The 27,203-nt window shown below is 43.8% G+C and overlaps 1 protein-coding gene across 1 annotated transcript; it reads left to right on the forward strand.

The window, feature by feature from the left end:
- The first annotated feature begins 2,258 nt into the window (after nt 1-2,258).
- Nucleotides 2,259-24,817, forward strand: IRS4 (insulin receptor substrate 4). The gene is made up of 2 exons (XM_082289465.1): nt 2,259-5,918; nt 22,422-24,817. The coding sequence occupies exons 1-2, from the start codon at nt 2,438-2,440 to the stop codon at nt 22,424-22,426; spliced, it is 3,486 nt and encodes a 1,161-aa protein (XP_082145591.1). The 5' UTR covers nt 2,259-2,437; the 3' UTR covers nt 22,427-24,817.
- The last annotated feature ends 2,386 nt before the right edge of the window (nt 24,818-27,203 follow it).

Here is a 27,203-nt window from a genome sequence, read left to right on the forward strand (position 1 = left end):
GTGCCAACATGTCTGAATGGCTTTAAAAACTAAATTTAATCTCAGTTTTCTAGTGTTTATGATTCTTGTTTTGGGAATAATTACATTTCTGCAGTTACAACTTATTTACTGTATTGCCATAACACTTAGGAGCTCTAATCATGTACAAGAATATACTGTGTTAGATGCTCTAAAAACATAAACCAAAAAGAGTGCAGCTTAAACACGTTGTGAGCAAGCAGTGAACAAAGAGAGAATAGAGAAGTATGAAAAAAAAAGTGACATTAACAATCAACATGGCAAGTACAAGGTTTGGCACGCCAGCTTCCAAGCCGAGTTACTGGAGACTTCAAAAAATATCTTTTCCCACACCTGAGAGGCAGAATGAAAGAAAACATAGAGCTATTTATCCAAAACCAAAACAAGTGGGTGGTGGAAGTTGGTGTCAGGGATTGTTGAGAGTTGTCATCTCATAATGAATCATAGGTGAGGTAGTCCAAGAATGACCTTGAAAGCAAATCAAGACAGAAAGTAAAGAGACATGTGGTCAAAATTACTGGCTAGGGAAATGATCTTTGCAGTTGTATTACGGGAAAAGGATTATTTTTACACTTGACATGACTGGTACACACAAACTCCTAACTCAAATAAAACATACCTTTGCCAGGGACACTTTTATTAAGAATGAGAAGGCACCACGAACAGCATCAGTGGCCAACACCCTGCCCTGCCCTGCAGTTCAAGCACCCCCACAGGAGCACAGGAACATGCCTTGGGTTCTCGGCTGCCACCACCAACTTGGACAGTGTCCTCTGTGAGGACATGGGTGAGCTGGCAGAAGGAGGAATTAATTACGAGAGGAAGAAAGTGTTGGGGAGGTGGGTAGAGGCCTGAAAGTGGCTCCACGCCCTCCAACATTGCCTCTGAAATGGTGGGGCAGCCGTACATGTGATAACATCCAGCGCTGTAGTCTATCAATACAATTAATCTAGATGGAACGGAGATTTTTATGGCACACAAGTGCTCATCAACTGTGAAACAGAACGAATTTGCTCTTCACTCATCGTGTTTTGATCTAAAACCTACGAATTGTGTCAGTGGCCTGCTCGGATCCCACAGGCAAAGGATTGCACAGCAGTCACAGGAGTAACGTGGACTGTCACCCCACCAAACCCCACTGCGACTGGCACCGGGCCATCCCGAACCCGTGACAAGGGTGCAGTGACACAGCAGTGTGTCGAAAATAAACAACCCACTGCATGTCAACATCATCGCGCTGCCTCTGCCAGCACAGGAAGTGGGGGATGAGGGGGCAGTGAAGGCGTCTCTGGGGGCTGTGAGGGTTCTGAAGACGCTATAAGAGAATCTGTGGGGGCTGTGAGGACTTTGAGGGGCTCTGGAAGCTATGAAGGAGTCTGTGGGTACTGTTAAGAGCTCTAACGGCTGAGAAGATGTTTGGGGTCTGTGACGGCGAGAGAGGCGGAGCCCCGGGGTTAGACATGGCGCCCTGTGGGGGTCACGCGGCCCCGCTGCCGCCACAGCCGCCGCGCGCCGCACGCCTCCGCACCCGACCCCAGCGGCCGCCCGCGCGCTGCCGGCTTGTTTACTTCCTCCGCGGCGCGCGCTCCGCCCCCCCGCGCTGGCGCTCCGCCCCCGCTGCGCGCCCTCCCCGCCGGCCAATGGGAGCCGCCGCCGGCCCCGCGCGCAAGGGGTGGGCCCCGCCCACAAGGAACCTGGCGAACGCAACGTCAACCGGTAGTGCTCGTCAGGCGGGGCTTTGCGCTGATTGGCCAAAGAGCGTGTCCATCTCCTCAAGGCCCCGCCTTCCCCTTTACTCTCGCCGCCGAATACACAGCGCTCCTCGGCCCTGCCTCCCCCGTCTATGTGTGTGAGGCGCGGATTGGCTGTCGCACCGGCCGCTCAACACTCCTGCCAATCATGGTCGGCCCCGCCTCTTTCCCCAGCGCAGGAAACACCCCTCCAGATCGCGGCCAGCCCGGGGCGGCTGCCGCCTCCCATTGGTCCGCCGCGCTGCCCATCCAACGTAGCCTCGCCTCCCCGACAGGGCGCTGCGAAGCCCGCCCCCTCCTCCGTGTTCCGTCCGCTGATTGGCTCGCTGGCGAAGGATCGCCGTTTCCTATTGGCTGTGCCGCTGCCATTCTGGCGCGCGGCCCGGCGGGCTCGTCGCTGCCCCCTCGCCCCGCGCGCCGGGCGCCCCGCCCGCCGCCGGCCGCGGCCCCGCCCTCCGCGGAGTCACGTGATGTTTTCGCCGCGGTGCCGCCGCCGCCGCCCGTGAGTGCGAGTGGCCGGAGCGACCGGTGGGAGCGCGGACCGGGCGAGGGGCGCCGGAGGCACCGCCCGCTTCCCATGCGCGGGGCGCTTCCCCGGTGAGCGCGGATTCCCGCTGCCCGCCCTGTGCCCCGTTCCCGGCCGCACCGGACCCTGCGTGACCCCTAAGATGGCGAGCGGGATGAATGGCCCGGGCGGCGGCGGTGGTGGCGGCGACGGCGAGGAGGAGCCGGGCGCCCGGCACACGGGAGGCGGAGCCGCGCCCCAGCAGGAGCCCGGCGTGCTCGGCGCGGCGGCGGGCGAGGGGGAGCCGGCGGCGGGCGAGGGCGGGCGCTGCCCGTCCCCTCAGCCGCACCACCTGCTGCTGCTGCTGCGGCGCTCGCCCAGCGCCTCGCTGTGCCCGGCGCCCGAGGCCGCCCCCGCGCCGGGCCGGGCCGTTCCCTCGGCGGGCCGCGGCGGGCAGCCCCCCCCGGCGGGCCGCGGCGCCGGCGAGGACGTGAGGAAGTGTGGGTACCTGCGGAAGCAGAAGCACGGACACAAGCGCTACTTCGTCCTGCGGGCCGAGAGCCACCTGGCCCCCGCCCGTCTGGAGTACTATGACAGTGAGAAGAAGTTCAAGAGCAGCCTGCGGGCGGCGGGGGCCGGCGGGGCGGCCGCGCTGTGCTGCCCCCCGCCCAAGCGGGTCATTCCCCTGTACCAGTGCTTCACCGTGAGCCGCCGGGCCGACGCTAAGCACAAGCACATCATCGCCCTGTACACCAAGGACGAGTACTTCGCCATGCTGGCCGAGAACGAAGCCGAGCAGGAGGCCTGGTACCAGGCCATCAGCGAGCTCATGAATCAGAGCAAGAGGGGCTTCCTGGAGCAGGAGGACCATGCCGATCAGCAGGTGTACGAAGATGATGAGCACTACGGGGCTGCCCTGAGGCCCGGCACTGTGTTCAAGGAGGTGTGGCAGGTCAACGTGAAGCCCAAAGGCTTGGGACAAACAAAAAACCTCACTGGAGTGTATAGGTTGTGCCTCTCCAGCAAGGCCATCCACCTCGTCAAGCTGAACTCGGAGGTGCCATCTGTTCACTTGCAGCTTATGAACATTCGCCGCTGTGGACACTCAGAGAACTTCTTCTTTATCGAAGTGGGCAGATCTGCCTCTATTGGGCCTGGAGAACTCTGGATGCAAGTGGATGATTCGGTTGTTGCCCAAAATATGCACGAGACTTTTCTGGATACCATGAAAGCTCTAAAGACCTTTGCAGAGTTCAGGCCCCGAAGCAAGAGCCAGTCTTCTGGTGGTGGCAGCGGTACCAATCCCATCTCCTTCATCACCACCAGGAGGAACTTGGGCAACCTACCCCCCAGCCAGACGGGCTTGCAGAGAAGATCTAGAACTGAGAGTGTTGCTGGAGGGACTCCTCCTACCACCAAAAGCAACAGCTCCTATCGCTTCAGAACATCCAGTGAAGGAGAAGGAACCATGACTAGACCTTTTAGGTCAGTGACTGGGAGTCTGATCCACCTGAATACTGCAAGGATGAATTTGGGCCGGCAAGAAGGAAGTGGAAGGTATGTGAGAGCTGCTTTCAGCTCGTCTTACCACACCAGGTCTGCTTCGCTGCCTGTTTCTCATTTTCCCTCCACCACAAGTCCCATCAGTGTTTCTTCCAGCAGTGGCCATGGTTCTGCTTCGGACATGCTGACCAGGCCTTCTAGCTCGTCTGTTTGTGGTTCCCCAAGTGATGGGGGATTTATCTCTTCTGATGAATACGGCTCCAGCCCTGGAGATTTCAGGTACTTTCGGGTGAGGAGTAATACACCAGATTCCCTGGGAAACACACCACCTATCAGAGAGGAGAACTGTCTGAATGAATACATGTCCATGAGTAAGCAACAGGGAGATGATGGCCCAAGAGATGATTATATGGAGGCTGAAAAGTGTTTCAGGAAAAGAACTTACTCTCTAACAAAACCAACTTCTGTAGCAGTGCAGCAGAAGACGACACAAACTACAGCTTTGTTGGATGAAGATTCTGCAGGAAATCACGGACGATTACTTTACTCTGAAACACCAAAATTGAAAGATAACCATGAATTGGAGTACAGTGACACTAACCTTGATTCCATGTGTAACCAAAGTAGGAGTAAAACCAGGGATGATGGGTACATGCCGATGATGCCAGGAGTTGCATCTTCTTTATCCAGCACCAGTGATTATTTGCCAATGACTCCTAAAAGCATGTCTGTTCCAAAACAGATTAACAATTCATGGTCACCATCTCAGGTTGACTCCCGAGGCTATATGATGATGTTTCCAAAGGGCAGCTCTTCACCTGTACGGAGTCCTTTAACTGGATTTGCTTCTAAAGGAAGTAACGAGAAGATCGTAAACAACGAGTATATGGATATGTCACCTGGTAATTCAGCTCCAAAGCACCCCAGTGATTCAAATTATATTCACACCACTTCTGTTTCCAAAGGTTTTAGTTCATATTTCTCTTTGCCTCGAAGCTTTAAGGCGTTATCAGGACAAAATGGTGACCACAGTGAATATGTTCCAATGTCTTCACCTGGAAAACTCTTGTATGGTGGACCAGAAAATGTAAAGGGGGTCAGCAGTGAGACTCTGGCTAATGGCATCTCTAAATTGCCGACACTGAAAGGTTCAGATGAAGGACTTGTGCAGAACAGGGCTACCAGGCCCACACGACTGCCCCTTGGTACGAGAGGGAGTAATACCATCCCCAGAATGTATGATCGTACAGTTCCACCTGAGCCAGCGAGTCCTGGTGAATACATAAATATTGATTTTAATGAAAAGGTGAGTAACACACCGTATTCCTTATCTGCAGAAGGATCGCCATCATCTCTAGGCTCAAGTAGTGACCACAGACAGTCACCGCTCTCTGATTACATGAGTGTTGACTTGGATGTGCAGTCACCGAAAGCAGTGAAGGAACTGTCGAACTCTCTAACAGATATTTCAATTTATGCAAGTTCCAGTATTCCTAGAAATCAACCAAACCCTGACTATGCCAGGCTTTCATTTGGTACTGCTTGTGTTAGCACAGCAAGTAACAGGACTGATGACTACACTGAGATGACATTCAACATGGCAGCAACACCACCAAGGCCATTTGCCACTGAATCTGATAATGGTGTAAAGATGGATAGTCCTTCTTCCATTGTTAATAGACTCTGCATTGTTGATCGATATGCTGGTAGCAGTAGCTTTTCTGTCCCTAGCTCTGATCCTCCTATGGGGCCGAAAGTGATTCGAGCTGACCCTCAAGGCAGGAGGAGACACAGTTCTGAAACGTTCTCTTCTGCTGGGACTGTGACGACTTCATCCTCCTTCTTTACTGACAGTAGCAAAAGACACAGCTCTGCCTCATTTGACAACGTTTGGTTGAAACCGGATGAAAACATTTCTGATTGTCAGGAAAGCAAAATGTCCAGGGACACCTCAACTGGATTTCAGAATGGCTTGAACTACATTGCTCTGAATTTACGCAATGACCCTCTAAGCTGTGAGGCGAGTACTACAGCGCCAGCTTGCCATCTCCAAAATGGTACTTCAGGTTTGGACAGTGGAGCTTACGTAAGCATAGATTTCAGCAGATCAGATGGGCTGAAGTGTAACGCTGCGAGAAAAGGTTTGTAACTTTAAAAGCACTTCCCTGTCATGCTTGCTTAACCGTAGGAATTAGATTGTCTGCTTAATGCTGTCTTCAGAGTGGGGTAAATGCTTTTTATAATCTCCTGTGTTATTCTAGTGCAACCAGTTTTGTTGTAGTGCAGCATCTGAACCGCTGAACAGCAGCGAGAGGGGATGTGGTCCTTGGCCTAAAGGATTTATGTGCCTCTTCTAGGCACTCAGAGGGGTTATCAAACTGTCATCTGCCTTTTTTTTTTCTTTTATTAATTTTGCTAGCATGAGCATTAATGGTATTTCATGTTGTGAATTCTTCTCCTGAGGTTATGGTAGCTCTTGCCTTCAGTTCTGTTTTCCTCTTCTTCCCTTAGAACTAGATGACTCTTCATTTTTTTTTTCCTGAACTGAAATTTTTGTAATTTGAAAGCTCAAAATGGCTAAATTTGGTTTAGACCTCAAAATTTGAGGCTTAAATGTTTCTTGTAAGTAATGTAGTTGAAATTCATATTACAGGGTTTTTTAATGTGCAAATCTGCCCAGATTTATTTAGCTGAATCTTATGTAAACAGAACTCAGTATTTTTTCCTTTGGAGGTTTGGTGGCTCCTTTTGAGCTCTGGCCGCCAGAGTATCCTTGTGTGCTCTGGAGAAGCCTGAGGACCTGGCTGACCAGTGGGAGGGGGGCTGAGGCAGCCCAAGGCCTTCACATTCACCACTTAGGGCTCAGCTGAGCTGTAACCTTTCCCTGGGATCTGCCTTTTGTGTAGCAGGTGAGGAATGCCTGTGCTTGAGGAAGAGCAGGCTCTAAGCAGTGTCTTCCAGGTCTGAAACTTGGGAGGGGAGGCTGCTGCCTTTCAAGTTGTCAGTGGTCTGACCCAGGTGTAAGGTAATACAGTTTTTGAAGTATGCATAAAAATAAAGGTGTTGCAGGTGGGGAGGAAGAGTATGGGAAAGAGGAGGGACACTCCTGTTCATATGATAAGCTCTCATGGTGGGAGCAAAGCCAGTAATTAGTGGTGGTGTGCATATCCCCTGGCTGAGCAGCAGTGTGTGAGTGCTGTGCTGGAACTCTCAAAGAGTAATCATTGCTTTGGTGCCAGTGACCCACTGAACTCCTTATAGTAATTCGCCCTCCTGGTAGAAAACCAATTCTATTGGAAATGATGTTTTCCTCTCTTTGCAAATGTATGTGTAGTCAGTAATTGTTGGATACTAAGAGGAAATATTTAATCATGGTTGGACATTGATACTTGTCTACCCTGGCCACAGATAAAACAGTAAAGGGGCAGGTTGCTGCTGACTTTGATATTTTTAATATTTTTAATTACAATCCTAAACACCGAAATTATTTTTTTTTTCTAGTTTTGCTTTAGAACTAAGTTTCTAAAGGTAGAAGGTATTGCAGGAGCTTAAAATTGTATAGCCTTTACTAGTGGAAGGTCCAAGCCTGACTAAGTTTGCATGCCATTCGGAGTCTGGCAGCACTGCTTGGGGCTGCTCAGAAATGTGTGGTTTGCTTCAGTGGTTTTTTCTCCTCTGCTTTGTTTTGTTGGTTGGAATAAAATTTAGAAGACATTGAAAGTTGCCAGTCCAAGAAGTGCTTTCTTCCAAAGTTAGTCTTTCAGCACTTCAAAGATTTGTCTGCTAAATCTGCAGTCCGAAGCACAGTGATTGCTGTGGCTGATTTGTGTTTGTTTTTTCGTGTTTTTTTTTTTTTACAGCACCTCCAAAACCAGCAGAATTTTTAACTTGATCTTATTCCCCTCATATGACTAAATTCTGTGCTATAAAGTAACAAAAAATATTTTTACAAAATAAAGATGAAAAAGAAAAAAGAACAAAGATGTTTTCCTTTCAGCTGTACTGTAAATATTACACTGAAAAATACTTTACAAGAGATACTGTGTTTAGAAATTGTATTTATCATAAGCATTTTGCTTATGCTTATTATTGCTACAGCAAAGTGTCTACAGTCCCGTGCTAGGGGTTTTTCTCTTGTCCATTACAAGCTGCAGAGGAGTGAGAGGCATAACAGCTGCTTGCTTTTGTTGGGAATTGCAAGTTTTCTGGAAATGAAATGCATTAAAAGGAGGCAAAAACAACTCTCTGCAAAAAACATGGGCTTTGCCAGGAAATTAAGCATCTTTCTAGTCCTAAAAAGAAACACAGAATTATGCAAGGCCTGACAGTTTTTTATAAAGGCAGTGTAAAGTGTTTCTGGTGTATAGTAGGAAGGTAGGTGAGGTGTGGACACCAGTCACTTGCAGGGGCTCATGAAGGGGTGAACAGGTTTTGGAATAGTCCAGGCTAAAAGCAACTTCCCAGACTTGAATACAGTACTGTATTCAAATTGGTGGTGTATATCTGTTTCTCAGGAATGACTTAAAATTTTTGATTATGAAGATAGCTGTTTACTTTCACATACAAAATCATGTCTCTAAGCTATATAGCAAGCACAGTTTTAGAAGGCTATTCTTTAAACAGCTTATTGGTTTCTATTGCAATAAAGCTTTTTTTTTAATATTTAAAAAGTTTTCTGTAATCCAGAGAAATATTTTCACATTCCATTTTAAGTAGTGAAAATGAAGCTTCACTCTTAAACCTCTTGTCTCCTGAAGAGATGTAGTGTGCCTTTGGGTAATTGATATTTTTAATACTTTTGGAGACTTAGCAGAACAGAGTGCTGTCTTTCCTACTACATCTCACTTTTTCAGTCTCTCTGCCTGAAAAAGTGCTCTGTGGCTATATCCATTCTTAAGGAAAATACTTAGCAGATGTATTTACCCTTTACTTCCTAGAAAGGAGCTATCCCATCTGTATTAAATTCTGTCAGGTAGAGAACTTTATCTCTTTTCCCTGAACCACAGTTTTGTTGGAAGGAAAACATTTCCCAGCCTCGGATTGTTTGCTTTTTTGTTTTGTTTGCTTAAATGGAATATTGTGTTCTGTGACTCAGCTGTGTTCTCCAAACTGCCGAGGGTGGTGGAGTGATTTCCAATGCATCACTGCTCCCTCATTGTAATTCCCAAACTACTTCTGGTTCAGGTTCACTGATGTGAGTCAAACTTTTTTTTCCTCCTTCTCCATTCATGATGTGTATGGAGGAATGGGAAAGGACAAACTTGGAATGGTAACTAGGCCTGACTTGTTACTACACTTTTTGGGGGGTTTAGGCAAAGCTGAGCTCAGGTTTTTTGTTGATAATGATAAAAAGAATATAAGGTCCTGATTTTCAGTGCTTGCAGTTTAAGGAGATCATTAGCAAAACAATTTCGTCATGAAATTGTTACACAATATTGAAGCAAGCGGTTTGCAGTTTTGATTACATGAATCTGAGTCATGACATTTTGTGCTAGGAGTACAGAACACTAAAGCTACTTCAAACAGGGCTTAGCTAATGTATACCTTGTTATTGGACCTTGTAGAAACTGAGCAGGATAATGAGAATGGGCGGTAATAAAATGCATAATGAGTCCTGTATAATACAAGTTTCTTCAGTCTTAATTAGAAATGTTATACCTGCAAAGATACCCTGGACTCAAAAAAAACTGTTTGGAGTAAATGTAATGTTCAGCTTAATAGCAACTCAGCTATTTTACACCCACTCTTTAATCTTATCTGCTACTCTGATACTTACCAGATACTCTAACACTATGCTAAGACATTATTTAAGGTGTTCTCTAAAGTGCAGGATTATAATTTAGGTGTTCCTCACCTTTTTAATCTCCTCCTGTGCTAGGCTGGGTGAGAGTGCTGTGTACACTTTGGGAAGCTGAGAGGAAGGAAAACAACTACAGCTGTAAAGCAGAATTTATGTTCCAAATTGTCGAGATCCTTTCTGGTAACTTGCATATTTCAAATGCAAAATCTTGAAGAATATAAGGAACAATATACACTTTGAGAAATTCAGAAGCTGGAAGTTTTAGCTATTACTAATATAGTAAATGGCAGTTTATGGGATATGAGGCAAATAACTGCTCCTTTTGGGTTTCAAAGTAGTGGTTTTAAAGTCTGTTTCAAACTGAGGCTTTTCTGTGTTGGCAGAATACTTAAGGCAGGGGCCCATTTAAAAATAATTTGAAGAACTCTACTGCAGCACATCCAAATGCTGCTGTGTATCCTACATCTTTGAAGTAGTGCTGGGATAATAATTCTTAAAAAAACCCAAACAACTCAAACCGTTTTAATCTTGCTGTAACAGATGCCACTTTAACAGCCTTGAGTAACTTACAGCTATGCTTAAAAATACCCAGGGTAATTTTTTCTCAAGTAGTATATGAGCTGCTGAAGGCAGAACAGATTTTTGCCTTGTGGCGTGGGAGTGAGTTAATTATGACATATTTGACCAAGAATCAGTTTGGTTTTACTTATACTTTGGTGAGAAAGTCTGAGACAAGAATATTCCCTGGCCATTGAAAGAGAATGCTTACTTGGAGTCAGTGTTGAAATACTTCTGGAAATCAGCTTTCCAGACTTCAAATCCGTAGTTGCAGCTGATGGTGACATTTATCTTTTTGGACGTCTAAAACCTTTTGCGTGTAGCTATCTAGTAGGTTAAAGCATTGGCTGCAGGATGCAGGGTGGTCTGGGAGTAATCCAGCATGGGTTCAGAGTGTTTTTTGTGGTTGTTTTTGGATTTGCTTTGTTTTTTATTTTAAAGTCTTTTGTTGAAATCTTAAATACATTATTATGCTTTTACTTTTCCCTCTACAACTTCACATTTTCCCCTCCTCCCTTGATGTCTTAGGGCCCCTTGTTCCCCTGTTGCTGGGGCAGCAGGTTGGAGTTGCAGAGGGTGGGCAGCACTTGGTTGGTCTTTCCAGAGGCTGTATTCCAGCATGTGATTGCTGGGGTGGTTTGTCACTAGGTATTTCTTTGGGGTTTTTGTATGTCCAGTGGTATGTTAGCAGTAGGTAGAGTTTGGGTTTGCTTTTCTCTGCATATGGTCCTTTTTTTATGAAAGGATCTTTAATACATTTTCTTCATATTGATTGCTTGGGGGAGGATTTATACCTTGAGGTTTTGGGTGGTACTAAAAAGAGCTTATAGTACTGTGTTGTACCTTGGTGTGTGTGTGCTCTGTTTGTGGATCTGTGGTGCTCCCAAAACCATGCTGAATTCTGTTGATTGCGCTAACAAGTTTGTTTTTCTGAGCTGAAGCAGGAAACAAACTCTAGAGTTTTATTTTAGGTACTGTTGTGATCAAATGTGGCATTCTTCAGCTCAAAGAAAAATGGAGTGATAAAACTGAAAGGCAGGTGTGAGAGAGCCAAGCTTTCTGGAGCCTGGGGATGTACTACTACTGCTGTTTTCTCCTAAAAATGGCCTGTTATCTTACGACACATCCTAAATGGTGTGTAATGACTTGACTGGAGAACTGTCCGATGGTCCACCCTGAAAATTTGCTGTTTAACTTTTTTCACTTTAGGTTCTACATATTCACAACAATCCTGTGATCAAGTTGCACTGTTGTCTTACAGGTTTAGGCAGTTATAAGGGAAAAAGTGAGAGAGAAGTATGTTCCAGTTTTAATCAAGCCCTGCAACTCCGTGAAGGTCACTCAGCTTAGGGACGGGTTATGATTTACTTGAGAGGCAGAACCATGATCAGGAAGGGATTTCTGACATACTTGAGGGCAGTGGGAAGACAAAGGTAAATAAGCCTAACTCATCAAAGGCATTTTAGAGGTGTTACCGAGTATCTTATCTATATGATCTTGAACATATAAGTGTTTGGATTTGTGGGGATTTTGCTTCATGTGTAGTAGCATTACCCCAGGAGAAGCAGTGTTAGTAGACTGCTAGCAAGAATTTTCTGCCCTCTTCAAGTCATGAGCTGTATCTTCAGGGCCAGAGGTTGCTTATTTCCAAACATTATTTTTCTGTTGATTTAGGTCTATGGTTGGATGCAAACCGTTGAGACTGCACCTGTGTGTGTGTATATGTGTGTTTTGTGTGCCAGTGATTCGTGAGTTAAGTGTGAGGTCTAATCTTTTTTATTCTTCCAAGAAGAGGGGGTTTTTGAAAGAGGTGGCTTATACTGAAATTACTATAGTAAGGATTTGGCTGTAATTCCAAGGTGATGATACAACTTAATGTGACTTAGAAAATTGAAAACTTTTAAATTACTACTAAAGGTAAAATAGGGGTTGTATTCATTGCATAGCATATGTATGTTATGAACTTCTATAAATACCAAACTGAACTATTATTTAGGACATAAAATAGATAAGAATAGTACTTCCTTTTTGCTAGGGTATAAAAGGCTGATAAATATGCTGCCTACTTGGAGAAAGGTTTCCTTTTTAGTAGAACAGACTTTTGCGGAATGACTGAGGATATCAAAATGCTTTTTTTTTCATTTGAAAATCATAGGAAATAATATCAAAAGGGCTGAAAAAAAACCCTATTAAAATTGATTTCTGAATTTATTGAGGCACTGATGAGGGATACTTTCTTTCCACAGGGAATAGTGTGATTCTGTTCCTGTACTCATGCTGACCCAGTTTGCTTTATTCTTTATGGTTCTTGCTGACCAGATGAATTTGCCATGTAACTTTTTTTCCTTCTGGATAGCCTGAGCCTTAATTATTTTTTGGGAACTAGTGCTTCTTCTTACCCAGATCTCTTAGGCTAGCAGGAGTTTGGGAAGGTCTTAGTGACAATGAAGCCGATGCATCATTGGTAAATATACACTGATTGCATACAAGCCCAAGCAGAGCTTTTCTTGTGAGCCATGGGGTACCTCATTTGTATGAAACCCCTGTTTAAGCTATTGACAGGCACTGGGGTTTCTGTTTCCTGTATGGAATTATTTTGAATCTTAAGTTAATCTGTTAGAACAATTTGTAAGCTCTTTGCTTTTTTAGTAATACATTTGCTCCTTAACAACATTTGCTTTTTGTTATGTGAGATGCTTTGGGAAGCCTTTTTTGTCTATATTTCACCATGTGATTTTTTGGGGGTGGGTGTTTAAGTGTTTTTAGAACAAGATGTTTTTAACTTGCAGATTGTGGTGAACAGGAAATCAGTTAGAAATGAGATGAAAAAATGAACAGATTTGATCTTGAGGTCATTCAGATGTTATTACGACAGAGTCTGTTAATGAAGCTTGTAGCTCCAGACACGATCTCTCCAGACATGATCTCTACTTGTTGTGGAACCTGAACAGGTAGACAGGATGGAGGTCCCTGTGTGGTGCCGCAAATGTAAACGCGTTGGTCCGTCTCCTAAGAAGCTTACAATTTAAAGATGAAACTAAAGGGATGGATGAAACCTAATGTGCTGGGGTGGAGAGTAAGATAGAGATCAAGGCTGCTGCCATTGGCAGAGTTGAGATAAGAGCCTGGAAGAGATAAAAGGCTGCTGAGAGTGGTTGTAGGAGAGGAAGCTGGTGGAGGCACTTGGAAGAGTATGCACATGGCAGGGAGCAAGGGAAGGTAGTGAGCTATAAATACAGCAGCTGTAATGGTTTAAATGACTTGAAAAGGTTGAGGTAAATGTCAGAACACTGGCCAGGATATTAATCTTGGTAAGAGGAATGTGGGCCAGCATATATCTCTGAATTAGGAGCATGTCCCAATGTTTACTTCTCCCTTTTAGATGTGGAATGTGATAATTTTTTTCTGGTTTTATTTCTTTTTCCTTTCTGTAAGTTAATTTTCCTGCAGACATGTGGCTGGTAGATTTGGTGTGAGCGGGTGTGCAGGAATGCATACCAAAGCACAGGATCACCTTGTGCAGCATCCCATGGCAGTTAATGTTGCAGGGACTGGGGCCTCTGTTCTTGGTGACTTTGCTCCAGAAGCAGCCAAGCTGGTGGAACTGCCTTGGAGTTACTATGGTTCATTCTCGGTTGTTTTTAGGTGGCATCTCTTGAGTTTCAGGCAGCCTTCTAGCATTGGAGAGGAGGCACAGTGGGGCTTGGGAGATAGTCACCTTTAGAATTTGTAACCAATGCACCAGAGCATTTGGAGCCCATCTCTAGATGGGGAGGTCTGTGTGGGACCTGCTCGTTGCTGCTGCAGTGCTGTCAGCTGCAGGAATGAGGTCTGTGGAAGCTGGAGTGCAGCACAATCGCTTTCACAGGAGAAAGTTACTTTATTTCTGTGTCTGTAGATCAGGTTGAACAGACACTGCAGTGGTTGTGGGTAAGGCTGGAAGTGGTGGCAGTATTGAGGCTTGATTCACTGTTGAGGGTATGAGTGACTGAAATATTAATGTTGACATATTCCTCAAGGTAGACACTAAACAAGAGTTACACACTGTTGATTAAACGTTGTCTGTGTTTTAGAGTCAGTTTAACTCTGTCCTTGTGAGCTCCCAAACTGCTCCTAGAAGCTGAAGGTGCAATCCTTGGCTCTTGGGCATGTCCTGTGGTTTGAGAAGCTGTTGCTTCACACATGCAGTCCAATCTGAACCCTTCTTCTTCCTCACCTGTATGAGCCAGGGTATGGAGTGTCCTTATGTTAATGGAGAGTCAATAATGTAATAATTAGGAAATGTGAAAAATTGATGCATGCCACTGCTGTGTGTGATAGCAGAGTGGCTGATAGTGAAGATATATTTATTTTTTCTGTGTGGGCACACATGAGCAAAAGGTGTGTAACTATGTGGGTATGTGGCTGTGTAGTAACATTCTGCCTTTGACAGTCATTTATGGCACTAGAGGTGAAAGAAAAAAGTAGTGCTGAATGCTTGCAGGTGTTGATGTCTAAAGTGGTTGAGAAGAGGGAAGGGATGAATTATGACACGTGAAACTTCGTGTAGAAAGGAAGTCTCGGGAAGGGTGGTTTGAAAGGTGGGGAGCTATTTCATTAGTCATGGGTGATACTGCCCTTTCTCTTGGTTGTGTTTATAACAATAGTTTGGCTCACTCAAGCCCCAGACCTGTGGCTGCAAGCAGACACCACCCAGCAGAGGAAGAGCAGGGCAGGTGTGTATAATACTTCCCACAAACATACACCCAGCCTCTGATTTTCTTTTTTTTTTTCAGCTTGGGGGATTTCTTGAACCTAATGTAGTTTGTCTGTTTTATAATCCTTTATGGATATTTAATCCAAGTACTTTTCCATCCTCTCTTTGATCCTGTATAAACTTCTATCCACAGCAGCCTGCAATCCGTCAGGATGTGCTGCATGCAGACCTCTGTCCGTTTCGGACCCTGCTCTGTACCAGCTTTGTTTGGCAGCCCCTGGTTTGTGTAGTGGAAGAGATAACCAATCTTACCTTTTTTCTCCAGGCCACTTAGGATTGTGTAGATGCTGTGCCCTCCTCTGCCATACACTTGTCCAGTGTGTTGTACCACACATAGTGTGGACCTGTGGTATAATCTGGGCTCTTAAAATTTCCTGTTATGTCCCAATACTTCTCTGCAAGCTGAAGGATTCTTGTTACCAGTCTGTTCCTCTCTGGAAAGCTGTGTCACACCGTGCAGGAGTTTTTCTGCACTACTCAAACTTTCCAAGTATTCCAAGTCCTTTCTGGATACAGGAAGCAGGGTTGTGTATGCAGAGGTGTTTTGCTGTGGCTGTTTTCTTTCCTATTTGTTTCCAAACAGTTCATAATGCCCACTTTGCAGCAAGAGCACAGACAGGAAATATTCCTCCCGACTGGCACTGAGGGCTCCCTCCTGACCTTCGTCAGGGGAGCAGAGTGAACTGCGGCAGGTGGTATTCCCAGAACCCACACAAACAATTTTGGGGGTTTTTTTGCTAAAATTTACCCATATTTTCTGTGGTTCAGGAGGTCAGGTGCAGTAACTCACACACTTGCTGTGAGAATGCTTTCTCAAAAGCGGAACTTTTTTTTAATTCTTACGCAACATGAAAATCTGAAACTTTGAACTATATGTTTTGAGGTGGAGAAGAGTTAATTTTTAGTGTTGTTGTGTTATATTGTAATAGAAATTTAGTTTAAAACCTCCAAACAAACTCAAAAAAAGCCCCAGCAACTTCTTGTCAAGCTGTCCAGTGCAATTTGACTTCGTATTAGACCTCTCCCAAAACTGCATGCAAGTTTACTAATTCTAGGAATAGTATCAGTAAAAGAGATGACATTAGGGAGTGAGCATAAGGCCTTCCTAGAAACAACCCTGCTGTTTATTCAAACAGGGAAAAAAAGCCATTGTTGCAAAAGATAAGGCATTTTTGCAAAGTGAATAGAAGTTATCTTAAAGCATGGGAGAGGATTTTGGCTCATGAAATTGCTGAGCACTAGTAATAGCAAAACCGTGTTTTGAATGAACAATTGTGCATAAAGTTTATTTGTAAGAGTAACTTTGCCTTCTAAATTTTAGAAGTCTAATTCACTGGAATATTGTTACCAGTTGCTGTGTTTAAGTAGCTTATCCAGTGAAAAGTGGGTCATGCGACAGGGTGTTTTTTTAACCAAATTCTGCTTGTGGAAAGTCAGTAAAATTATAGGTACAACATACATTAATTAGCTGATTTTGAGGATCATTAGTCTGTTGATGGCTGAAGAAAGTACATGGGAGTATGTGCTTGGTGGTCAGCAGGTAGTTGAACACCTTGCCAAATTAGGATGTCTCTGTATGAGGGCCTTGTTTGGGTCACCCAGGCACTGTAACTGCACATGTGAGGGATGCAGCAAGTGTGTCAGGTTTTGATTTGTGTTTCTAGACTAGGTGTCTGCCAGGTGCAAATTAAGAAGAAATTTGGCTTTTCTCAAGTAACACTGCTTGCCTCTAGCAAGGTCTAAAGCGATGCCATTAAAATAAGAACTCCAAGAAATAGGGCAATGACATGGGACAGTAACTGTGTATTTGGTAAGATTTGGGGCAAAAAAAAAGATTTCTCACTAATTTGTGAAGAATGTATTTGGGCAAATGACCCCTCCCTGGCCTGTCTGCCATGGGGAGGGCTCCACGTGGAACTCGCTGCCTGCTCCTGCCCTGGCCCGGCTGCTGAACAAAATGCCTTTAGATGCCATATTGTGTCCTGAGGTTATGCTGGGTTTAGTGCTTTCCTGAACAACAGGAATATTGTGTGGCCATGTGCACAAAAAAGTCTAAGGCTGCTCTGCTGCTTATGATCTGCGTAAATCAGATTAATTCTGATTTCCCCCTAACCTGAAGTTCAGGAAATGGAGAACTTCGGCAGTGTTCTCCAGAAAGCATTAAGCTGTCTTACTCTTTGACATGGAGATTTTAATAATTTAATTATCTTAAATTAATATCTTCTGTAAGCAAAGCTTTTAGCTTTTTAGGAATCAGTTGCAGAATTATGTCAGTAAAGGCCTTTCCTGTGAAAACAGGTATTATATAGGATGGATTTCTTTGAGAGTATTAGGGTATGTCTGCTGTATTCTTAAAGCCTCTCAGTATGTTTCAAAGTGTCCTGACTTGTATGGCCTTGATAATTCAGATGCAGGAAATAAAGTGTAAATTAGGTATATTCTCATCTGATACATTTTCAAGTGGAACGCACTGGGTTTGCATCTAATGAATTACAACTCATTTACATCTCTGCCCCTAATTTTTATAAAACGATGTGGTTTTTGCATAGAAAACTTGAAGGGTGCTTTCTCAGTGTGTTCCTTAATTTTAAATAAAACATTTTTGAGCAATGGCATGCTGCCATCCTATTTTAAATATTTGTCCCTTAGTTTCTCTTCTGCCTTGTGACCTTTTTACTCTGATGGTTCCTCAGCAAAATTCAGACAACTGCATGTAGTTTTATAATCTGATCCCATCTTAAACTGATGAATTGAAATGGAATTGTGTAATGAAGAGTGTTGCTTCAATTTTCCAAACTTTGCTTATATATTTTGTAAGATGAACTTTGAAAATGTTTGGATGATTTGTAGACTCATTTTACATATTAAACATTGATAGGAAGATGAATTTGTATTGTTGTCAATAGCCTGAAGCAGTAGAACTCAATTTTGAATAAAGGCTGAAGCTTTTGTGCAAAATCTGTTAATAGAGCTGAGGTTTGGATAGAAAAGCCCAGTGTATGGTGCAATGCAATGAAAACTACTGGGCTGCCTGGAAAAGTTTTTTGCAGAGGTTTTTCTGCTGCTTGTTTGTTCTGATCAGTTACCAGATTTTTTTTTTTTTTTTTTTTTTTTTTTTTTTTTTTTTTTTTTTTGGTAGACTGAGTAGATTTTCTTGGAAGAGCTTGTGACAGTCCAGGAACAGCTGTGTGTTTACACTGCAAGTGAAAGTTCTGTCTGACCTGGCCACTAAGTTTTATTTGGTGGCATTTATGTTTGAGAACTTCAGGGGAATGCTGGGTTACTCTGTGAGCATTGTTGTGAGCATTGTACCTCTTGACTCTGCTAGTTCATATCTCATAATTTGTTTACCTTATAGAAGAGTTTCTTCATCCTTTTTTTCTGACAGCTTCCTTTACTGTTCAGTCAGTGCTGAGTTAAATCCATTCATATGGGATCTGGTATGAAGTGCTAATCCAGTTTTTATTGTTGATCAGCAATTCTCATATCTGTATTATTAACATAAAAAATCGATGTCTGAGGAATCTTACATTATGAGACTGAAATAAGATTATTCAGCTTCACAGAAGCACTACTTTTTTCTTCAAGGATTGCATGGCCTCATTAGGTTTCCTTCACCAATTGGTTAATGAAAAAATGAAAGCAGATCAGGTGAGGGAGAAAAGAGCCACTAAGGAGCTTAATGTGCAGGTGCTCTTGCAACCTCTCAAAATAAGGCCACATCCCTTCAAAAGGATCCTTCTGGTAGGGGCCGCATAGGTGGGAATCCAGGTATCAGCAGCACAACGCGCACTGGCCTTGTTCTCACTTACATTAAACTCATTTTACACCTCTTTTGATGAACAACTTCTCTTGTGTAGGAGCCTCTCGATAAACCTCCCTGGTGCCCAGGTGACCCCGAGGTGCTGCTGGCTGCCTGTGGGCAGTGGCAGCACTGACCCGTGATACTCAGGGGTTGGTGTGATCCAGTGCAGCTCCAGGGGTGTGGGGGGAAGCTCTGGCGGCTCCGTGATTCAGGAATTGTGTCAGGGCTTGTGACTGTGACTGCACAGCTGCCTCGGGCTGGGCTACAGACTCCACTCGCCCGTGGGTGCAGACCCCACTGGTCATGACATGGGATTTCTGTGATGCCTGGAGGTTGGTGCTGGGTGACCTGCGGGCCTTTGGCTGCAGTCGCCCTGCAGCATGAATGGGCTCCCAGGGACAGCCCTCGGGAATGCTGGTGACTGCAGCACTTTGCAGGAGGGATCTGGCAAGACTTCGGTCTCCTCTTAGATTTCAGATGAAATATTTTTCTTTTATGTGGTCACATTTCACAAGTTGCTCTTTGCCTTTTCTATCTGAGAGTGATCTTTGCCTTTTCTTTCTGAGACTGATATATGTGTCCACATATATATATAAAATACTTGATATTTTTATGCAAAAAAAAAAGCTGATGACTCAGGGCACCAGCCAGCTGTACTACTCCAACTGCAGTATTGCAGTTTGCAGCTTTAATAAGGGGATTAGAGAAGTAGTGACAACCAATAGCTCCATGTATGAAAGACTCAAGGCTTTATGAGACTGACATCAACTTGTAGGTAATGTTTATGTGAAACTCCCTTATGTTTATTTACAGTACACACAATTTTGTTTTACCTGAAAAATGAAGAAGAAACATGTTGAAGTGTAATTTATAATCATGGGGGCAGCAAATTAATGAGCTCTTGTTCAAAAAGGGCAGCGTTTTGGGAAGGGGGGATGCAGGGGGGTCCCAGGCTTTCTTCTGGTTTCTTATAAATATATCTGTGCTGTTGTGGGTTCTGCTCGGTTACCTGGTGCTCTTGCTTTAGAATTGGTTGCCATGCTGCTGCCTGAGTACACCAGGCTGCTTCAGAGAATTAAATTTAGGACTTAAAGAGGCTTGGGGTTTTTTTGCTCTTAAGCCCTTCCCCTCCAAATATCTTAAATGTAATTTGCATTAGTTTATGAAAATTTCCAAACATTTTAGGTATAAATACTGAGTTCTGCCATATGGGATTGTCTGATTCAAGCACCTGGGCCTTTGCTCTTCAAAATGTTTTGGGGATGTGCTTGGAGAGATTAGAATAACTTGTCAAACAGCTTTCAGGTGTGCCTTATGTGTAAGGCGTGGAGGAAAAATGTCCTGACAAAAGCAGACAGTTTTTGAAGTTCCTTTCATGTGAGCTTACAGGTCCACAGCAAGGAAAGGGTGGGGGGGCGTGCTGGTAAAGTTAATTTTTATTGAGTATAAGTTTAATATAGAAGCTTTAACTGTTTTAATGTTTGACTTGCATGCATTGTTGAGGTGTGATTCATTGCAAGCAGTGGTGCATATTTTCATCCTTTGGTCTTAAAACAAAACAATATTTTTCTAAAGAGGAAAATAATTTCAGAAATAAAAGCTTCAGTTGGCTTTTGTGAAAACAAAGCCGTTGCTGACCACATCATGGTCTGTGTCTACAAAGCAATAGCTTTTTGTAGTGATCTTATGATGTCTGTGAAATAACACAAATAGAGATTCTCAAGTTGTGGGTGTATTTCTTTCTTTAATTGAGGAAAACTAAGTAACTGTATTTTTGAAATCACCGAAATATTTGGAAAATGATACACAGCAGCCTGGACCTTGGTGAGGGCTGTGTAGGGTTAAAAGGGAGTTTCTCCTGAAGTGGATGGGACCCCCTCTATGCTTCCACGCTGCTGCCAGCCCTGCCATTGCCTTTGCTTCTCTGTCTCTGGAGCCATGGGCAGCCTTTGCTGAGTGCTGGGATGGGGCAGGGCTGCTCAGCTGAGCTTTAGTCTTTTTTCTGTTTTTTTTTCTTTCTTATTTCTTTTGAAGGGACACTACTTCTAGCTGGACAAAAATCAGAAGTTCTTTAGCTCAGGGTGGAGTTTGTGTGTGCATACCTCATGATTGGTTTGTAAGTAAATACACAGGTTTGCGTTATTACAGATAATGCTTGTTCTTTTTGTGACCATCTTTCCTTTAGCATGTCCCTGGGGTAGAGGCAAGGAAGATCTGAGTTCTTTAGCAGTGAGATGTAACTGATTTCCTTGTGACCCACCATAAGAGCATGGGCAGGATTAAGCTCTGAAACCTCTTCCTGTGTTCCAGGGGCATGTCTGCCATTGCTGTGCTGTGTAATGAAGTGTTCCCATACTGCAGCTCAGGCAGCTCCCAAAGCAGGGGGAGAGCCACTGTGTGGCTTTGAGGGAAAAAGTAGCTGCCATTTCTGTATTTGTTGTTTTCTGAAGACTAAATCTCTTGCACTTGTTGTTTCTCAATGAGAGCAACTGGCTGTTTCCTTCTTCACTGTACTACAAGGAAACATCCTGCAGGTATGTACCTCAAACCTTGGACAGAAGGTGAGCAAAGCCACCTGACTGGCAGAGGACAGTCTTGACTGAGAGGACAAAACTGGTAGAAGAAGGTCTGTCTCAACTGGGAGACAGTGCGATTCACTGGTTTGGTTGGCAGAAGCCCTCCAGACTGAAAAGCAGTGTTCACGTTGGCTCAGCTGGGAGTGGAAGGGATTTTGCAGAGAGCTGAAAAGTGACTTTTTATATGGTCCTCAATTGTGTTCACACAACTGCAGAAAGCGTTTGCATGCCCTTCATCAATTTTTTTTCCACGTCAGGAAGCTCCTGAGTTGCTCTCACCTCGGCATGTGAGTGGTTAATTGCAGAGCTGCTGTTGTTGTGCTTTGAGGGCAGACTCCCTCCTTTTTTCATTTCTGCATTGTCACCCATCTGTATCTTCTGCAATACAAGATTGTATTTTTTGCCCCTCATTTTACCAAGCACTTTGACTTCTGCCTTTTCGTGTCAAGTTTGAAGCCCCTGAAGAAGGGAGCTGGCTGTAGCTATGTGCTTTTGTACTTGGGTGTTGCCTTTCAGTGACACTTCCTTCAAAAGGGGACGAGTGTACTACGAGGTGTTTCTAATTACAACTAAATAAAGCTTTTTCCTGAAAAGCTGAGGACAGGGCACGCAGCTGTCTTGACTTGCTGCTCCTTGTTTGGAGCTGGAGGTGCGGGGAGTGTCGGTGTTGCAGCTCTGCCCTGCTGTGAGTGGGAGTGCTGGCCGTAGCCTCCGTCACACCCGGGTGAGCGGCGCTGCTCGGGTCCCCTGCGCTGCGCAGCCTCGGCAGGGGAGTGGGGGACAGTGGAGCGGGCAGCTGTGAGCCTTGGTCTGTCCCCAGCATGGGCTGGCAGCATGGGCTGGCAGCATGGGCTGGCAGGATGGGCTGGCTGCTGCCCCAGTTCCTGTCCCGTGTCCACGTGTCACTCTGGCTGCAGCGTCTCTTCAGTGCTTGCTTCAGACTCCATCGTTCTTCCTTCCCTCATGATCTCTGAAGGGTTGGCATCTGGGAGTGCCCCCTCCCTCTGCCAGGACCCACGTTCTGCATTCAGCAGCTCTCTTTCCTGCAGTGGATAAGCTCCGTGTATTCTCCTCCCTAGAAAAGAATTTTTTCCGATATAACTTGCACTTGAAATGTCACTGACTTTTTTTTCCCCCCCTCCTTTCTAGACTGACTGCATTGCCATGGAAACCATTGTTGGAAGAGAAGACTTTTCTGCTGGTAACTCCAGAAACTGTGTGGTGCTTTTGGAAGCAAAGCTCAGCTCCAGCCGGCTACTTTCATTTCCACCAGCACGGACATAGACACACATCCTTTTAATTTTTTTTTTTCATAGACATCAGCTCTCTACAGTTGAATTAATTTGAATTGAGATTTTTTCATAGCTGTGCTTTGGTGATGGAATTTGGTCTTTCATGTCATATCTGTTTGGGAGGCAGTGCGAACGCTAATAGGAGATCCCTGTATGTCCCTTTCTTCTTGCTGCCTCTCTCGTTAATTTAAAAAAAAAATTATATTCTGAGAAGTTAAAGCTGGTTTCTGATTGTCTGTTTAACATGGGATTTACTTCTCTGGTACATTAACAAGTGGTTAGCTTAAAACATGTATTGTTTAGAAATACTTTGGCAGTTCAGGATTTTTCCAGGTGACTGGGCAGAAGGAGGGAGGGAGAGGTGCACATTAGCTTGAGGGGTGAACCTGTGGGACTGGATGGGTCTGAGAAAAAGAGACCTCTTCTGCCTTTTTTTCCTTTTTTTTTTTTTTTTAAAGTTTTGCTTTTATGGTACAAGAGGTATTTCTTGAGCATAGGCTAGAGGCTTTTAAATCAAGTGTCTGTCAGAGCTTAAACAGAAATTTTTTTTGCTCAGAATTTTGGTATGTACAAAGTAGGATTAATGGGCTGGTTGTCTTGTAGATTGTTTTTGTTCTTGTTTATAAATATGAATTGTGTGAAATGAGGTTTTTGTTCATGGATTCGAATGGAGAACTGCGGAGTCGTATCCAATGTTTGTGACTTCTGCATTAGACTTGTCAGCTGTAGCTTTTTAAAGGGAAACCACCCTAATTGATCTTACTTTCAACCAACGTCCCGCTTTAAATTTGGGACTATTTTTGTTCGTTCTTTCTGGCATAATGGGGGGAAAAAAGTAAAATGTTGGCTTATGAATTGTCTTTATCCCACTGACAGAAATGTGAACAATGACTATTTGACATTTTTAAGATAAGCCCTGATTTTTCTACAATTTAAATGCTTCGCTCTTGTACTGAATTTTTTTTTGGTTGAAATAAGTTTAGCTTTTTAACACTGCTATGAATTTAAAAGAGCATGACACTAGTCATTGGTACATGCAATGGATTATAAAAGGCACTGACAATTGCTAGAAGGTTTCAAAGTGGTACACAAATCCTCATGCTGTACTGCACCACACAGCTGGGAATCCTCCACATGTGTATTGTACAACGGATGTGCCAGGCTGCCTCACCTCCAACAGACAACCTTTAGATTGCTGGTACAGTTTGTGTAACAAATCAGACACTGTCAGCTTGGATTGTTCAGTGATGTGTACCTGGATCTATTTCTCAGTAGTATTGAAATGTACATGTCACTAAAATACGAGGTGATTGTTTTGGGGTTTTTTTAGGAAACATGGTACCAATCAGTTTATGCAGTGTTTAGTGACAGGAAAAACTGTTGCTACAGGGTTTAAAAGCACAGACCTGTTTTTGATTCTGGAAGAGAAGTTTCAGTTGGTACAATTACTTGCTGCTAAACACACAGGAATTAAAAACATGACCACTCTTACAGACCATGATACTGTCTTGCCATATAGCTGTTGGTTGGTCTCATAAATGAATAATGCAATATGTAGACAGCTTTTTATAAAGCTTTACATCTTTTCTAAGAAATCAAAATTTGGATGAAGATAGTTCTAAACATTTAATGTGAAAGGAAAAGGTTGTTTTGAAGAAATTTGTTACATACTTATTTCATATTAGATCCCTGAGGCTGCCATTGTACAATATACAGCACTGATTTAATATATGCTGAATAAATAAGTAAATGGGTAACCTCAAGTATAGTGGTACAAATACTAATAGGTACGGCATAATAAATATGCAATCTTTTTGAATCTCTTAGTTTACAGCAACTAATTTATTCAGTATTGTGCTGGAAGAACGTTTTCAGATGATGTAAAACATATCACTATATATACTACCTTCCAGCTACCCGTTTATGCTGCTGTATAGTACAAAAATACCAATGATAGAACAATGTTTGTCCTGTAAATTTAATTTGATATTGGACAGTTATTGTCTGTAAAAACTAAAACATATATGGTTGAAACTGTTCATTATATTTGCTATTTCTGCTTCACAGATCTGTTTTAAAGTTGAGCTGATTGATCTGGCTTTGTCTTCCATTGTAAATATTGTTCTGTTGTTTTCTTTGTAAAACACATCGCGTTTGCGGTTTTGGGAGACTGGCTTGAAGCTCTGTATAGTGTTTATATTTATCTGACTTGGCTTTCCATAGAGCTACTTGCAGTAAATACGTGTTCATGTAGCTCCGCGTCTGGGTTTTATTTTTAAACAAACTTTGGGCTTTTCTGTTAGAGTGCATTTCCTCCTGCTGCAGCTGCTTCTCCTGAAAGTGGTTTTGTCACCCTGTGTCCCTGAAGATTTGGAGAAATTTTAGCAGTGTTTCAGGGCAGTGATTCCCCATCTCTCCAGTTTTGTTTGCCTTTCCACTTAGTTTAGAAGGTAACATACAGAAAAAAGCCCCAAAGTTTTCTTTGCCATGGATTCATAGTGCCGGTAAACAACTAAGCTTTGGAATGAAAAAAAGAATCAGTGCCCAATACATTTTCTGCTTTAAATGTAGAAGACTCTGGCAATTTTTTTTTCATAACTTTGTCCATGACTGGATAAGGAAGTCTCATGATCAAAAAGTACTAGTCCTGGAAGAAATTTTTAGCAGTGTATGATCAAATAGGGGCCTGACTACAGGGTAGGAGGGAACAAGTGTGTTTTGCTGTTTTATCTTTTGCAGTGACACTTTGGTTTTAAAGTGTCACTGTAAAAGAGATATTAAATAGGTCTCAGTATGTGAAACCCAAACACTAATAGATAATCTCATCATTTCAAGTAATGCATCCACCTGCAAAAACAACTGAAGTAAAAAACTACCAACAAAAGGTAGTATCTTTTCAGATTCCTTAGTGACATGAAGGATATAGCAATAATTTTCTATAGAAAGAGGCTTTTACCCACAGATGGGAACATATATGATCTCCATAAATGTGGGTGATTACTGTGAAGTATGTTGGATGAGACCTTTCTTTAAAATTACCTGAATTAATTCTTACCCTGTTACTCAGAACAGTACATTGAAGTTACTCCCTGGAAAGGTCAAATTTGCTGTAAGAATAGGGTTTTCCTCAAATAAACCAGCCCCTTTCTGAGGGCCCCTTTGCATAGTGTGTAGCCTGTATTGGGAGGGAAGAGAACAGAACTGATCAGCCACAGCAGAAAGAGCCCTACCAGCAGTACAAACAGTGACAATTATCCAAACTCTGTCCAGACTGTTGTGACAGTGTCATGGTAAGTGCTTCAAAATACCTTTGACTGACTGGATCTGAAATGGGCCAACTGCTGGAGGGTTGTGGGTTTTTTATGCAGGGGGGCACAATTTTACACGGATTTTTCAAGGCCCTTGGGGTGACAGAGCTCTCTTGTATCTGAAGGATGGTGAAACCCCGCAGTTAAAGCCAGAAGGCAAGTTAGACTTCCTGACTGAATCTGAAGACAGTCACTAGAATACATCTTAAAAGTCTTTGGAAATGCACTGACTAATTCTCATGGCCTGTGCATCTCCCTGAGCTCTGTGGTACTGGAAATAACCAAATACTGGGGAGGGAGGGAAAGACCTTGTTAGAGGTACCAGGTATCAATGCAATCTGCATTGCATTTTTTTTATCCCTGTATCCTCTTCTGGGTATAGTACTAATGTTCCCTCAAATAGATAAAGAAGTTTCTCCCCTCCTTTGTCCATGCAGAGCTGTGGAGCAGCACGTCTTGGGACAGTAGGAGCTCTGAGCTTGCTGTGCATGTCTGGAAGGTAGAAACTTCTCCCCCCCATGCCCTTTTGGTAAAGAAACACAGCAAGTCTGTTTCTTTGCTTTCCTTCTGAGTTAATTTACAACTTCTTAAAGCAGTATTATGGTTACAGCCTGACTGAGTGTGAGGCAACAGCTCAGCAGGCACCGAAGCTGCTGTTAGCAGAGCAGTCAGCCCTCATCCCATGCTACACCCAGGGGCAGAGAGCCCTTTGTAGGGACGGCAGGTGTCTGGTACTGACCAGTTACTGCCACCTCAGCCGAGGCTGTCCTCAGGCAGTGCTCACCTGTCTGCTGCAAAGGGGTAGAGTTAATAATCTTTCTTTCCAAAGCTTGGAGTTCTAGATACTTCCCCTAAATTTTAAATGTAGAACACTCACTGCTCCCCTGAGCTCATCACTGCCCCAGTCTTCCCATTAGCAGGTGTCCTGCTTTTTGTCACTAGACTAACCTGGAAAGGCTAAATTATTCCAGTCTCTTGTGCAGTTTTCAGCTTGTGCTTCTAGTGGGAGTAGCTGTGGCAGCAGAAGTATTGTGTGCCCAACAGTGCTGGGTTATCTGAAGCATAAGTTTTCTGGGAAGGACCTGTTAAAAATATGTAATGCTGCTCCCAGCAGCACAGTCTTGAGTCTGGCACAACAGCCCTCCCTCAGGTATGTCCCAAGGATGGCACAGCAGCACAGTTCAGGCAGCAAACTGACTACAAAAATACAGCAGCTGGGTATAGAAAATAATTGCAGAACATCAGATTTTAGAACTTGAGCATTTGTTCCTTGCAAAATCAGTATACTGTTTTTTTCAAGTTCCAGAACTACTTTTAAAAATAGATCCTTC

This window comes from Coloeus monedula (genome assembly GCF_965178545.1).
Source record: "Coloeus monedula genome assembly, chromosome: 12".
In the NCBI taxonomy this organism is placed as follows: Eukaryota; Metazoa; Chordata; class Aves; order Passeriformes; family Corvidae; genus Coloeus; species Coloeus monedula.